The 14,656-nt window shown below is 38.6% G+C and overlaps 1 protein-coding gene across 2 annotated transcripts in view; it reads right to left on the bottom strand.

Annotated features, from left to right (window-relative positions):
- Positions 1-1,853: 1,853 nt before the first annotated feature.
- LOC139959843 (extracellular serine/threonine protein kinase FAM20C-like) overlaps positions 1,854-14,656 on the bottom strand; it is a 103,545-nt gene continuing 90,742 nt past the window's right edge. For both annotated transcript variants that reach the window (XM_071957722.1, XM_071957723.1), the window contains exons 9-10: positions 8,169-8,228; positions 1,854-4,327 (exon numbers count right to left, since the gene is read on the bottom strand). In XM_071957722.1, the coding sequence (XP_071813823.1) occupies positions 4,024-4,327; positions 8,169-8,228 (364 nt within the window). In that variant the 3' untranslated portion in view covers positions 1,854-4,023. The remainder of the gene's footprint in view (positions 4,328-8,168; positions 8,229-14,656) is intronic.

Below are 14,656 nucleotides of genomic sequence, written 5' to 3'. Positions count from 1 at the left end.
TCATCATTCCATGTCACGATAATAGATTTTCATCAGGTTATCGAGTAAATTTGTTACCTGCGCCTCGTCCTCCTCCCCACCTATCCTTTCCCGCCTTGAAGACTGCCACTTCCTCCAATCATACTTGTTGATATTTTACAGATTCGGCTGCACATACGTTTCTTTTCCAAATAGCACAAGGGTATGGAGCGGTTTGTTTTTCGGGCTCTTTTCTTTGGGCGTTGATAAAACGCCCCCCCCCCCCCCCAGACTGTAGGCAGTCGATACGTAGTTCCTGGAATAATTCCACTAGAGTAATGGTCCAGATGTCTGTATCCCGGCTAGCAGTCAAGACTGGCTGATTTCATTTCTGCTACCGGACGAGAGGGAAAGTGGTCAGTGGTGTATAAAACCCCCGGGCGGGGTCAATTTTGGGGATCGAAAAAAACATGGAGGGCCGTTAGACTATGTGAGATGTTAAAAGTACTAGCTATAGACACCTCTTTCGACGTCTCTGACTATATAGTTGGTACAAATTGGAGAGGGAGGGGCAGTTTCGGCCCATTTTAAGGGTGAACAAAATAATTTGGAGTGTCGGCACAAATTCGGGAGAATAATAACTGTCGATATGAGTATATATTAATTACAAACAGTTGCAAGTTGCAACATACTATTTTGATATTTAGCACCCTTAAACATATCAAAATGTCTGCAATGTAAGGATATATACCTCCTTCACGTGGGCCCATATCCCAAGCCACAGCATTCGCTGCTGGGTGAAAGTGGAAGAGTTTGAATACCAGTGACCTAGACCACAAATGGACAAAGTGCGGTCCGTGTGCGAACTTTATATTCTGCCTGTGAGGTCTTCCAAACCATGGAGGTAAAAGGTAAAGGTTTTACCTCCATGTCCAAACCAAAACTCAACTGATCGAATGGATTTCACTGTATGACCGCAAGGAAAACTATGAAATGAAATACGTTTTCATTGGGCAATTTACTTGCGGTAATATATATTTCAAAATAACAAAGAATTTAGATCCATAAGTCTTGCGGCCTGTGGAATCATTACCAAATTTTCCTTTGAACTGTAAGATCAATTTCGTAACCTAGACGATATTTTAAGGCCTGAAACTCCCTTAAAACCAAAATTGTTATCATAGCAATTCATTTCGTGTCAGTAGATAACTTATTCGAGTAAAGAGGCCAAGACATCCAGACACTCAAACTTAGCTTCCTGAGAATCTGTTCTCATTGCGATCTTTTGAAATTTAACGACAGCAACCCCCCCCCCCCCCCCTACTCCAACTCCAAAAATAAGTGCGAAAAGCGGTTAAGGGTTCTTTGAAGAATTTCGTTTTTATTTCGAAACATTATTATCAATCATTAATCAATTGGGGAAAGACATACCATACTCAAATCAAATTAATCGATTAATTGATAAACTATCTCCTACTTCATCATAGCATCTTATAAAACTGACGTCATCAAATTGCACACAGGAAATCCTAACATTGCGATATAATACTTTTCATGTTATTTAATGATTTTTAATTATTAAAAGAAAAAAGAAAAAAAAGATAATAATTATGTATTCCAGCTCAGCAGCACCCGAGCTGTTTTCTTGACAATACAAAGGCTGACTGATTTAAAACCACCGAATTTTGCTTAACATCTACTAAGTGCGAAATAAAAAAAATATGTTGCCAATCCAATTAAGAAATAGTGCAAACAAAGAAACTATTAAAAAACAAACAATATGAACCAACAGAAACAAAAGAATCATTTCATCATGAGGTCAAACGACTGAAAAAAGGCGATTTGAGTTTAACATTGCTTTATAAAAATTCCCACCCATCCCAATAGGGCTGCAAACGAACTTTGTTTTTGCATTCGTAAAAAGGGGCGGCCTGTATAATATCTTGTAAATACCAACACCTATGGTTATTATCACACCTTTGTATCGGACAGCTTGTAAACAATCATAAAGTGATCCTATTATTAAGAATTATTAAAACAGAAATGATTCAAAATTGCGTATGATAATTATCTCTTGATATCGTCCCTGAATGGAAATATCAAAATAATGCAAAGCCCCCCAAACAAACAAGAAACCAAAACAACAACAAGAATCGAGAGAATATGAGTTGTACCCTAAACAAAGATTGATGTAGTCATTTACTACACGAGTTGTGGAGTTTTGCCCTATGACGGGAACTATGACGCAAACCATCATAGTTACCTAAATACACGGCAAAGGGATTCTAGTATAGCCGACAAACATTGACAGAGAAATTAAGATCAACCATTTGTTGTCAAACTATCATGAATTCTCAAAAAATTGTAATAAAAATAATCATAATAAAAAAAAGAAACCAGAAAAAAAAATGAAGATTGTGTATAAACCCTCCAACGTTCCCCTGTTTTAATGAAAGGCACAGATATGACTTATAAAGAATACAACATTGATATAGCAAAGAATGAAAACAACGAAAAACTGTACGGAAATGATTTTTTCTTTCTTTCTAAGTTTACAAGAAAACATATAGACTCATGGAATGACAGCAGATTAGGACGTTTCATTTGGAAACTATTCGACAACAGAAGAAGTGGTGGCATTTCATTCACAATTTAATACTCTTTAATTTTCTCACATATATACCCTGTACCATTCATTTGTGCACGATTCCTATTATGTCTTCTACCTCACGCTTTGTTTCTCCAAATTGGTCTCTTAGGATAATTACTTAACGAAATGAGTGACGTAATCGGGCAATTATTCATCAAAGTTTGACATTTTTGTGAATTTGTTTAATACTATAATTCATTATAGTTATTTGTACAAATAGGTCCAAATTAAATACCTATAAATAATACAGGTTTATATCCCCCTGTGGTGTGAGTGATTAGGGTTAGGGTTCTTCCCAATTTGAAGGTTAACATGTGATCACCTTACTAAGGGGTTTTCCCTGATACAGTAAAGCAAACATGTCATCTCAGCAAAGTACATAGTAACAGTGAGAAGTGTACCAAATTGAACCACTCACCCGCAGACTTTCAGTTTTCGGTTGTGGTTACTTACTTGTAAATGCCAATACTGACTTGGAATAGATCCGTGGCCGGGGAACGACTATTGGCATCATTGGTATAGAACGCCAAAAGGTGCATCAGATATTCTGAAAGTTAGTTTACCTAATATTTAAAAATCTGTTCCAACATTTTGACTTTTTAAATACTAGGAGCGTGTAATTTTGTTACATCTACCTTAACAACATACCAGCCTTCCGAAAGCGACATAACTTTTAAAAACCATCTGACGCAGCTTTAAAAACATCACCTCATTATCTGCATGGGAGTGGATGTGTAAGGTTTACGACGTGCGATGGCGGCTGCTCTCGTCACAATTTACGAAAATGATATCACATCGTGCTCCCTACCTATGACTCTGCCCTCCGAATAGATTCTATTATATACAAAGAACAGGTATCAACTGAAAAATACTACTACCAGTATCACGGTACTAATATTGAATAGGTTTAAGTATGAAACCTTAAGCAGAATAAATCCTACGCAACAACTATATCAGCAACTTCTGAGCATGAAATGCTAAATGAAGAAAGTAATGGAGGGAGAGAGAAAGAAAGAAACGGTTCATTATTGTCACAAACAAATGTTTGTTGTTATAAACTGTGGGTATCCCTCATTTCTTATACGACGACCGACCAAAAAACAGAAGAAGTAGAAAAAAAAGAGGTTTTTGTTACCTTAAAAAAAAAATTAATTCCTTGAACTTACAGATAGGGTCTGGCAGTCAGGTGCAGTTGACCCACTGTTTACATCAATGAGTCTAGTACTAAAACCTAAACCTTTATCTATAGCATGCTTCGGTGAGATTAATAATTGAAATATTCTGGAATGTACGTTTGTTAAGTTAAATCTTCCTACGATAACAAAGAAAGGGTCCATATGTATATATATTTATATTTATATTACATATATATATATAAATATATATAACATATATTAAGGCTTCTAAAGGGAAGGTCAAAAATCGGCATCGTCGTCATCCAAGTCTGAGTCGTCTGCTGGGTCATCAATGGACACACGCTCTCTGTAACCATTGAACACTGGTTCAGCTTTGAGAACGTCCGTCTTATTATCGGCTTTCGCGAAACAGGTATCCATGTATCTCAGTATAGTCTCTAAACGTCTGTTAAGAGCGGTGTAATGCGGCTCAAATAGGACTGGACTGATGAGATCAACGGAGAGGGATTCTCTCATGACGTCACCGAGTTTATAACCATCTGAATTTAGTAGGACAAGTCGATCGTATGTAGATTTGCGGATACTGGAAGAAAAAACAAACGAGAAAAAAAGAGTAAAAAGACAATGTAATTAGCTCTGACAAATCGGACATATTGTTGTGGCGTGAAAACGAGAGAAGGGAAAGAGGGGTTTATAAAAACTTGATGATTGAAGTACAATGATTGAATGCTGATTTCTATGAAGGAGATTTCTCTCAACGAGAGTGGCAACAACGATAACACTCGCCGCAGACTAAATTCGGTCAACTCCAGAGAAAGTCAATTCTTAGGAATTTAACAACTCCCACATAGTAAAAGACTCGGTAGTTTTAGGTATTGGTTGTCATGACGTCACTCTTGAGTGAAAACCACTCCTCTTAAGAATTCTGGTGGGGGGGGGGAGGGGGTAAAGTAAAATGTCTGAAGCTACAGAAGGGCGTACTTTTTGTAAATGTTTAGCAATTTTAGCGCCAAACTGATAAACGCCATTCCTGATATCTATAATTATACTATTTCCAATCGTCTGGTAATGTTTGCCTTACAATATTTTTGATTATGGCTGATTGATTTTTTCCCGCTTCTTTCTATAAATGCAACTATATCTCCAAGTAGTATTATTTGTTTTTGTTTCCGACGGTAACAGTTCTCCGTCTCGTTATAGAAAGGGTAAAAGTTCATGCCAACAATTACTGAAGATGAAAGTAAAAAAAATAAATTATAGAAATAATTTAGGCTAACGAATATGACGCGTCAACATTATACCTCGAAAACACACTTCGATTTCTTCTTGATTTTACCGGTTATCAATATCTTCGTTAAAAGAGAAGGAATCAAGTTTTACTTTTTCAATAACGATTTCCTTTCTTCGTCAAAGTGAGATAGAAACTCAACGACAATAACAGACTCTTTCTTTCAAGTTTATCGCGAACATGTTTGTTTGAAATTTCGTTTTCCTTGTTTTTTTTTTGTTTTTAATATTTGGTGAGTATGTAAATACGGACTAAAGTGATGCCGCAAGTGTGAATGTACGTAGCGTACCGTATCCGCGCGAAGGAACTTCACCATCCACCTCTGGGGGTAGACCTACGAGCGTGTACTTGTGACAAGTGTTTCCATAAAATGCAAAACACTTATTTATTTGATGACGTTAAAGTTCTAAAAGCTCAACGTGAACGCGCAATTGGTGAAAAACATCCTGGGGCCCATTATGAAGGGATAGAGAAAAAAAGAAGGGAAATGTCGACTTAAAGGAGCACACTTATCATCATCATCATCATCATCATCATCATCATCATCATCATCATCATCATCATCATCATCATCATCATCATCATCATCATCATCATCATCATCATCATCATCATCATCATCATCATCACCATCATCATCATCATCATCATCATCATCATCATCATCATCATCATCATCATCATCATCATCATCATCATCATCATCATCATCATCATCATCATCATCATCATCATCATCATCATCATCATCATCATCATCATCATCTTGTTGAATATTCCATTGTAGATTGGTCATCGAGTTTTTATGTGTATTTAGATCATACTTTTTTTGTTTAACATAGTCCTGTTTGTATAACACGATTCTAGTTAAGTCAAACTGAAATCTGATGATTTATACATTTCGATAAATTCATATTTATATGTAATCTAACGTTTGGACAATGAAACACGCACGATTGTTCATAACGTGATAAAGAGTGGGTATTGCACGGCCTGCCCACGGGGGTTAACAATGCACTTAACTTATTGAAAAGGGGCAAGTTGGAGGCGAAGATGAAGATGAAGAAGAATAAGAATAAGAAATAAAAAGATATAAGTGTGGTCAGAAATAGGAAAAACAACATGCTACTCCCCTCATTCCTTCGAGTAAAGTACGATAAGAGACTTCACATTGTCCTCGACGAAATAACGCAGTAGATAGATTTTTATTTATACTCGGTTGTTATCCTTTTTTTTTATCAGAAATGTTTTTCATTTTCTTGTCAGAAAACACGCTTCACCGATAAAAGTAATACGAGAGATCCAAGACTAAAGTTATCGCCGACAAAAAAACGATGATTAAATGATTAAAGTACACTTATCAGATTGCATGCGGACATGTGGGCACATAACCAAATCCAAACCCTAACAAATAATTCGCTAGTTAAGAAATCTAACCTATAGGCTAGATAATCTCCTCTATACAGTAGCTAATAGTCTAATTAAAGGCGTATACATATTTTCCGTTACTGTGACGTAAATTGAAAATTCACCTCAGCTGATTTTATCACTCTAAATGTTGAGATATTCACTTCATATAGATAAGAAATGTTGTTATAAAAAGCGAATAGACGTCTTTTGCAGTGTAATTAACTATGAGGGGAGGGTGGGGGGGGGGGTGAGAGCAAATTTAATGTGACTTTTCGAAAGAAAAACCCTATCCATAACCTAAACGAACTCTTTCATCGGTAGGGCTAAGTACCGTATTACATTTCATAATGTCCTCCGAAAGATTTGCAGCTTTACAAGTATTGTCAACATCCACCCACAATATGTCCATGTGACTTCGGTCGAAATTATACATAGAAAATATTCTCGCTGTGAACGGATATATGCCACGGAGTTCATCATGGCCTCGTTCATCGGATAACTCACATTAACTTAATGTGATAGTACGGTGAGCAACCATTTTCACTCATGACTGTTCACAACCCAAACGAACTCATTGGTAAACCTTACTTACTTAATGATGTTCTCGGAAACGCCTAAATCTTCAAGGGGATGGAGGGGTTCACTTGGGACTTATTAGAAAGAACGGTAGGCAACGCCTACTGTCTGTTCGTGAATGTAAAATTGTCAATTACATCCACCCCCCTCTTAACACCTTTTGAACTTTTCAGCGGTATTTTTATTATGATGATTGCGCTCATGGTTTTCGCGAAAAAGGCAAAATTACGTCCATATATATATTTTATAAATATATATATTTTTATATATGTGTAAACGGAAATCAATGTAAAGGTATGTGATTCCCATGGAGACGCATGGCATGGCTTACGCCGTCGACAATGGGAATGATTGGAAAGGTCCCCGCTATGTCAACGAGACTGTACTATAAAGTATATATGCGTCGGCGAACTATAATGCCAGACGTCCACAGTTCGCAGGAATCACTACGGGTGGTCGGCTATGCCTACAATAAGCCTGAACTTTTGCCCGCGAAACGTGCTCAAGTTAAAACAGAAAAGCAAAGAGCTTTCATTTCGGGGAATGAACTGCAGTAAAATATACAGGACGCTTACGCAGGCTAATCAAGGAAAGGGTACGGTTTAGGCCCTACGTTAACATGACCGGTATTTGAACTATATATATATATATATGTATGTATGTATATATATCGGTTGGTAAATGTCCCCCACAAAGAATGATGTCCGAGACGATTATGGTTAAGCGATAAGTTGGACGGACGGACGGCTGAAACTGAAATTCATATAGATTGTAATGACGGACTGAAAGCACTTGGCTGAGTGGACAAACTAACACTTCCGATGGTGCGTAGTAATAATACTACGTAGATGAATTTGTTTATTATGTAGTGAAATTAGGTAATACAACTTCCCAAATTGTATGGAAGTGCCCAAATGACCAACCAGGGAGTGGGTATTCGTCACCTGGATCGCCAAAGAGGTTTATGGGCGCACACAGTCGGCACCATATATTAGGTACACGTAAGAAGGGAACGATAGTATGTTTTCATCGTTCAGACGTGCAGGGAGGGTTGGGGTGGTTAAGTATGGCATAGTACACTTGAACGACAAATTACCATCTTGGATTACCGACGTAACCAGTGCTACTTGGACACCGTAGAGATACTTACATGCAACACTGAAAGAGCGGGGCTAAAATTGAGATTTCATCACTTTGATGTTTTCCAAATCTGTGATAAGAAAAGGAAAAGAAAAACGATCCCGGTTAATATATTTAGGTTTTCATGATGGATAGACAGTTGCTTTAAGGCAATACCTATACCCAACCAGCATTTATTCACCTATATAATAGGGATAAATGCCATGAAACAACTTCCTTAAACAGCTAAAAAAAAAGAGAAGAAAATAGGAGTTTACGAGAATGTTGACTGCTGCAGGAGCCTGCTTTTGAGGGTGATGGGCAAAAGTGATTAACATAAAGATGCATGATATATGGGACACACCAAAAAACTCATGAATATTTAGTTCCGCGCTGAAATCTAGTGAAATAAGATTTCCGAGCTCAGCAGACACACACATATATATATATATATATATATATATATATATATATATATATATATATATATATATATATATATATATATATATATATATATATATATATATATATATATATATATATATAGACATGATGATAAAAACAATTTACGAGAAACAAGTGTCCGTATCGGAGGGAGGAGATTGGGGGGGGGGGGTACCAACTTTGGACACACTCACACACAGACACACAACCACCTGTTGATGATTTTGGAAGGGAAACAATGATACAGTAATTAGGATTCGGTTTAATTTAAGGTCATGATCAGGACTTTCGACCGTCTGCACCCTGCAACCTGACGAACCCACATCTTACATCATGGCATATGCACTGATAATGTATACATATATGAAGGGTCATTGACTTTCAGCTTTACCATGGTGGTATATTCGCCGACGGTACATTTCTTGTGGTTTACGCACGCACTCCGCGTTATCTGTGGTCGGGCACGGTAGGAGGCCTACCGGATCCCGTTGAGCGGGCTATTTGCGGTAAGATTTACCGTCGAGCGGCGTCGGCGAGCCCCGTAAAAAGCCGCTTATCCCGGTGAGACGAAATTGAAACAACAATACTACCAGAAGAATACCTTGGAAGACACCCCGAACTCCTTATCCTCTCTTCCAAAATTTCACAATTTCATGGAAAGTGACTATAATTCCATTTCGACTTACGGAATTCTTTTGTCAAGGACGACAATAGAGGTTAAGACACATCCTTACAGACGTGTGACCTAATTCAGCTGAGCTGTGCCGCCCAGGCATGGATGCCATTCAGGACGTGCCGTAGTTTGAATATAAACTTCCAACCTGCAACCTTTGATTTCTTGTCCCAGTAACCCAATTCCTACTGGTATGAACTATGTTTTATACAACATTAAATTATCGACAAGTGAACACCGCTTCGAATGTCGGGGTCAGCTGCAGTGGCATCGGGGAGGGGGACATGTGCCCTCCCAAGAAAATCGTGCCTCCCAGGTTCCCCCCCCCCCCCGGTTCCGATGCGATTTGTAGTGTTGAAGAAAAAGCTCAAACAAAAACTTTATCTGCCTCAATAAAACACATAAATATTGGACAGACTAAGGCCGAAAATTCTTGAACTTAAAGTTACTTCAAGTTGCAAAATATAGCACCAGATGGCATCTAAGGACGCTTAATGGATCAAAAATTTCTCAACGGGGAGGGGGGTGTTTTTTCTACGAAATAAATTTTGTTATGGTTTATTCGACACAAAAGATCAAATCCCTGATTTCTATAGTGTACACCTCCATGAAAACAGAACATTCCGAGAGACACATCATTTATTGAATGGAAACAAAAATGATAATCACAGAGACATTATCTCCTTATGTTTCATAACAAGAGATGAAAGTATAAACGCATGAGGACATATATGGATCATACACCACGCCGTCGTATGCAAGCGGCTTCCCTTCATCTTAAAACTCTAGCCAACGTCACCATCACTTATCGAAAGTTAAACGCTCACGCCCTCTAACTTCTAATGTTACTGTCAGAGGCGGTAATATATATATATTTATGAAACCAATATGATAAGAATTTAAAGCGGCAAGCCCCGTATAAGCTTTAGGTATAGCCTATTTCCATGCATTGTTGAGACGTGGCCCCTATAGTTCGGTTAACTGGAAAGGAAGAAAAAATACGGCGGCGGTCAGACGAGCCACGCTGAAATTCAGTCCTACCAGGGATATGCTATTGGGAAGGATATCCAACGGAATGGTTTCTCTTTGAAGTGGCGTTCAAGCCGACAGTATAATACCTTCTATGTTTTGTGCTCCACTGCTGTTGAGTAGAGTAAACTTATACTATATAGAACAAGACCGTATAATTACATTGACTCTTACTAGACGATACACGAGGTGTGAAGCCCCAACTTGGTACGCGGATACATACACCAGTGGTTAATTCTGAACGACGCGACAAGATAGATATATAGATAGTGGGTGGTTCTGGATTGATGTCAAACGGCATCATAAATGGAACGATTTTACATATCAAATTGACTGGAAAACAGCGGAGATTTCTAAACTTGTGTCTTTGTAGACTCGTCTGCTTTATAGTGAGTCTACACCAATAATTCATGGTACAGTTGTTGCGTTTGCTTATGAACGAGGAGCTTGTTGATTTCTTTCTTGTGAGACAAAACCTGTAACCCTATTGTAAACCCTCTGATCAGGAGCACAATCACCTTCTTGTACTGGGGTGGGTGGGGAGGGGGGGGGGGTTGGTAGGGTGTAACTCAGATGTTAAGTCGGTCCAGGTGAAATGCCTAAGGAAATTTGATGGGGAAAAAAATTGTGAGAAATGTTGGAACAATGTAGGGTGTGTGTATAAGAAATGTTGCTATAGTTAGCTATTTAGTAAATTTTTGTTTTGTACTACCACACATGGACGTTATACAGTTAGTAGGGTACGTAACAGCCGGTCTGTTAGGGTGCATGTGGACGGGAGGGGGTTTATCCCATGCTATTTACAGGGGAGAGTAAGGGTGGGGGGCTGACACCTCCTGCCTCTGATCATAGCATTGTATCATGCCAGCTTTTTGTTCATAATATGAAAGGAAGTAGTGATGACTGGAAGTAAACAGGCGTCATTAACAAACGAGTATACAACGCAACACATGTCAATCAAATGTTTAAAATTGAAAAGCTTAGACAGTCATTGAAGTTTGAACAACGAGCTGAATGTTGTAATGATATCGTTGCAAATATCGATCTCATTAACACATCCCTGCAGTAGTGTCTTGTTTAAGGTTTGTTCTACGTTCTTTAACTCGTCTGGGCATCCATTTCTGAACAAATATTATATCGACTAATACAACATTCTATATGTTTTGTGTCCTCACGGCTAACTAAAGCTAACTAGCTATATAGCCTCAAGGCTATCTATAGATTCATATTTACAAAAGTGAAAATAACGTCTGGGGAATTTCTTTTCCTAAACTGTCTTTTTTTTTACGTGAATAGATTACGCCAGGACAATACGTGCACTGCATGAGAACAGACTCGTTCCTATGGTTACTGTTCACTTTGATCTTTTGGCAATGACATTTGCAAACATTACTCCTACTGCAAAGTTACACGTAATCAACACTGGGCACTAACGGTAACTCACGTCGTATCATATTAGACTTGTCCAAGTCTACTAGCATAGACGTTACCGGATATGAAAACATATATGTTTGTATATCAATGATGGGGAAGATTTCAGTGAGCTAGTGTCTGGGAAAGCAAGTTCTTCAGTAGCTCTATAGTATATAAGCATGGTTGACTTATGTTTGTGTGTTAAAGGTAACTATAATCATGCCAATCCTATGACACTCCACGTACTTTAACATTCGTCTTCAGTTACCATAGTGACCGACGCAGATGACGTCAGTATATGCATATCAGTGAAACCCCAAGATATGAAATCCCTCATATTTCTTATCTTTCTCGTTTTTGCTTTTGGTTCTGGTACCTGACTTAATGCAGGAAAATTGTAAACGCGATTGAAAAGCCACTTGCTATCATAAGATTTCGCTGCGCCCTGAGCTTTCAATATGGAGGTGGTAGTTACTATGACAACTTGCACTTTCTTAGGGGCAATACTGAGTATTTCAGACACAATCAAGTTTCCCCTTTAGAATACGCAGTGCGGCAGGCAGACTGGATGGCCGCATGATATGCGTGCATCGACTTTGTCCTGTGGTTGTGTCTGCACGTCTGTGCCAAAAAGCGGATAAGTAAACGAAAAGGGACATCGTCACTAGTGCTGGCAGACGGAGATGCTAGTGAGTAGTTTTAATGCGGCAGCCTATGTGCAAAAAAGAAAGAGACCAAGCAGTACCTCTCCCAGAGTATTAACTGTCTTACCGCCCTTTCAGAAAGGGAACGAAAAATGATCAGAGAAGTATTTAAGCTTCCTGAAAAGTCACAAAGGTACGGACTTCGTCGTGAAGGCAGTCGCGTCTCAAATTTCTTGAATGAGTTATGACTTCACGCCCTATTACGATCACATCACTAAACCAATTTTCTCTTTTGGAATAAATGCAAAAGTCAACATTTTGATAGGAACCTTATAGATCGTTTGTCGATTTTTGTTTATACGGCGGTCAGTTCTTCCCACCATTCAAACTCTTTGAAGTTCGTCCCGAAAGTGACTTGTAACCCGTCTGAGAAGAACTAAAGGTCACATGACCTTACTCGCAAAATCTTAACAGTCTGACGGCTGTTATACGGGTAATAAAACACGTCTGAGCTACTATAGCTGATGAACTCTTGCGTTCTGTCTGGATGTGTATCCTATATTCCAGCCAAGAAAACTCATTAAAAAAAAGCATACCCACTCTTGCAGTTACACACCTCAATCGTCCGCAAATCCAGTATTTTCCAAGCAGGGGGTTATAGTTAAACCGGTCCATGTTCGTCCCGTATGGTATAGAAAGGCTATTAGGAGATTATTTCTTGTGTTCGCATGCAATAGACCACCTCCTTCTAAGTCAATGTTTTATTTTTTCCTCTTTAAATCTTGATAGGTCAAGTTTGATAATAGTTGGAATTTATTCCGCAATCCTTAATGAAAATAACCCCAAAATATCCAGGTATCAATTAGTGCATGCTGATTTTAATGCAACTTTCTTATTAATTTTCATGACATTTTGTATACTTAAATCTCGTAACGATGTTAAGTTTCATAGCTGAAGCTGGGCTTGTCCGATTGCATTTAAATAAGTCGAGAAGCTTGGAATTTTGCTTTTACTTATTACATGTTTTTTGAGTTAATATGAGTGAAGAGACTTTTAGAGCACAATAGCATGGGTACTCGACTGAGAAGCCATGAGGGCGAGTACACGACTCAGTACCCGCCATACAGTAGATTAGGGTCTATCAATTTACGGTCCGAGGACCAATGATCGGGCTCACCAAAATATTAAATTAGGCAAGCGACAAAAAAAAAGAAGAAAAAAAAGAGGCGTTCCACAATCTGGTAATTATCTTATATGGCAGGACTTTACAGTAAGCCTTACAGTCTTAAGCAACCCACCAGCCAACCATGCATATTATTTAATATTAGTAGAGATTTTTTACTTTGCTGTCCCTCTGCTCCAGCCAAGGTTCGTCTCGGTCGATCGTAACATATGAATTATGAACCAATGCAATAGACTTTGTTTTCTTGTGTGCAAACTTTGTGATTTATCCCCGTATATATACACGGAAGATTGATCATAATAACGTGTTACTGTCATATATCCCCGTGGAACTATCCATTCCTCTGTTCCGCGTTCTTTGCCCGCTGAGGGTGTCGTCGTGAACGGCGAATTCTCGTTGAGGATTTTCGCAGCCGATTATAACGTGGATTTTGTATGAAGAAAAACCAGGGAGCTGCTACTCTAATGTTAGCAGCTCCCTGGAATAACTTGATTCCCCGCTAAGAATGACATGAACCCACGTGACCACTGTCTGATGGGCGAGTCTCTCGAAACTTTACCATCAGGCCGTACACTTTTGACTTCACTGGCTTGTATACCCAATAGCCTGTACGCGTTACGAGTGCTATTTATAACACGAGAATGATGATGGTCATACTGGTACCCTCAGGAGGGCCATTCGATGAGGGCTCCCCCCTGGTTCGCCTTTTACGATAATTAAATATGCTTTCTTGAAAGAGAGATAATTATATCAACAAATTCAGCGTAACTACAAGCTAATCATCACGACTGTATTTCCAACCCGTCAAATTTGACAAGATTGGCAGATAATGGTGCCGCGTTTTATGTCTCTCATGGGTGTGGGGTCAGAGAGTGTCTATACCCCGGTCAAGTACCGGCCAATCATGTTATGTCTATATACCGTCAGGTAATGTAAACTCCATTCTTCCAGACATCGGTCGGTCGGTCGGTGTCAATTTCATGTATACAACTCAGGTATTCGATCTAAAATCTCAGCGGGGAATTTCAACATTTTTTATTATTATTTTTTTCTTCGTTTGTGGACAGACAGATTAAAAGTTAAACGGTGTACAGTCTGTTAGGAATGATTCGCCAGGCTGCATATATGTT

Source organism: Apostichopus japonicus, chromosome 19, assembly GCF_037975245.1.
Source record: "Apostichopus japonicus isolate 1M-3 chromosome 19, ASM3797524v1, whole genome shotgun sequence".
NCBI classification, from domain to species: Eukaryota; Metazoa; Echinodermata; class Holothuroidea; order Aspidochirotida; family Stichopodidae; genus Apostichopus; species Apostichopus japonicus.
The sequence above is the reverse complement of the archived record's forward strand: the minus strand, read 5'-3'. Positions and strand labels throughout refer to the sequence as shown.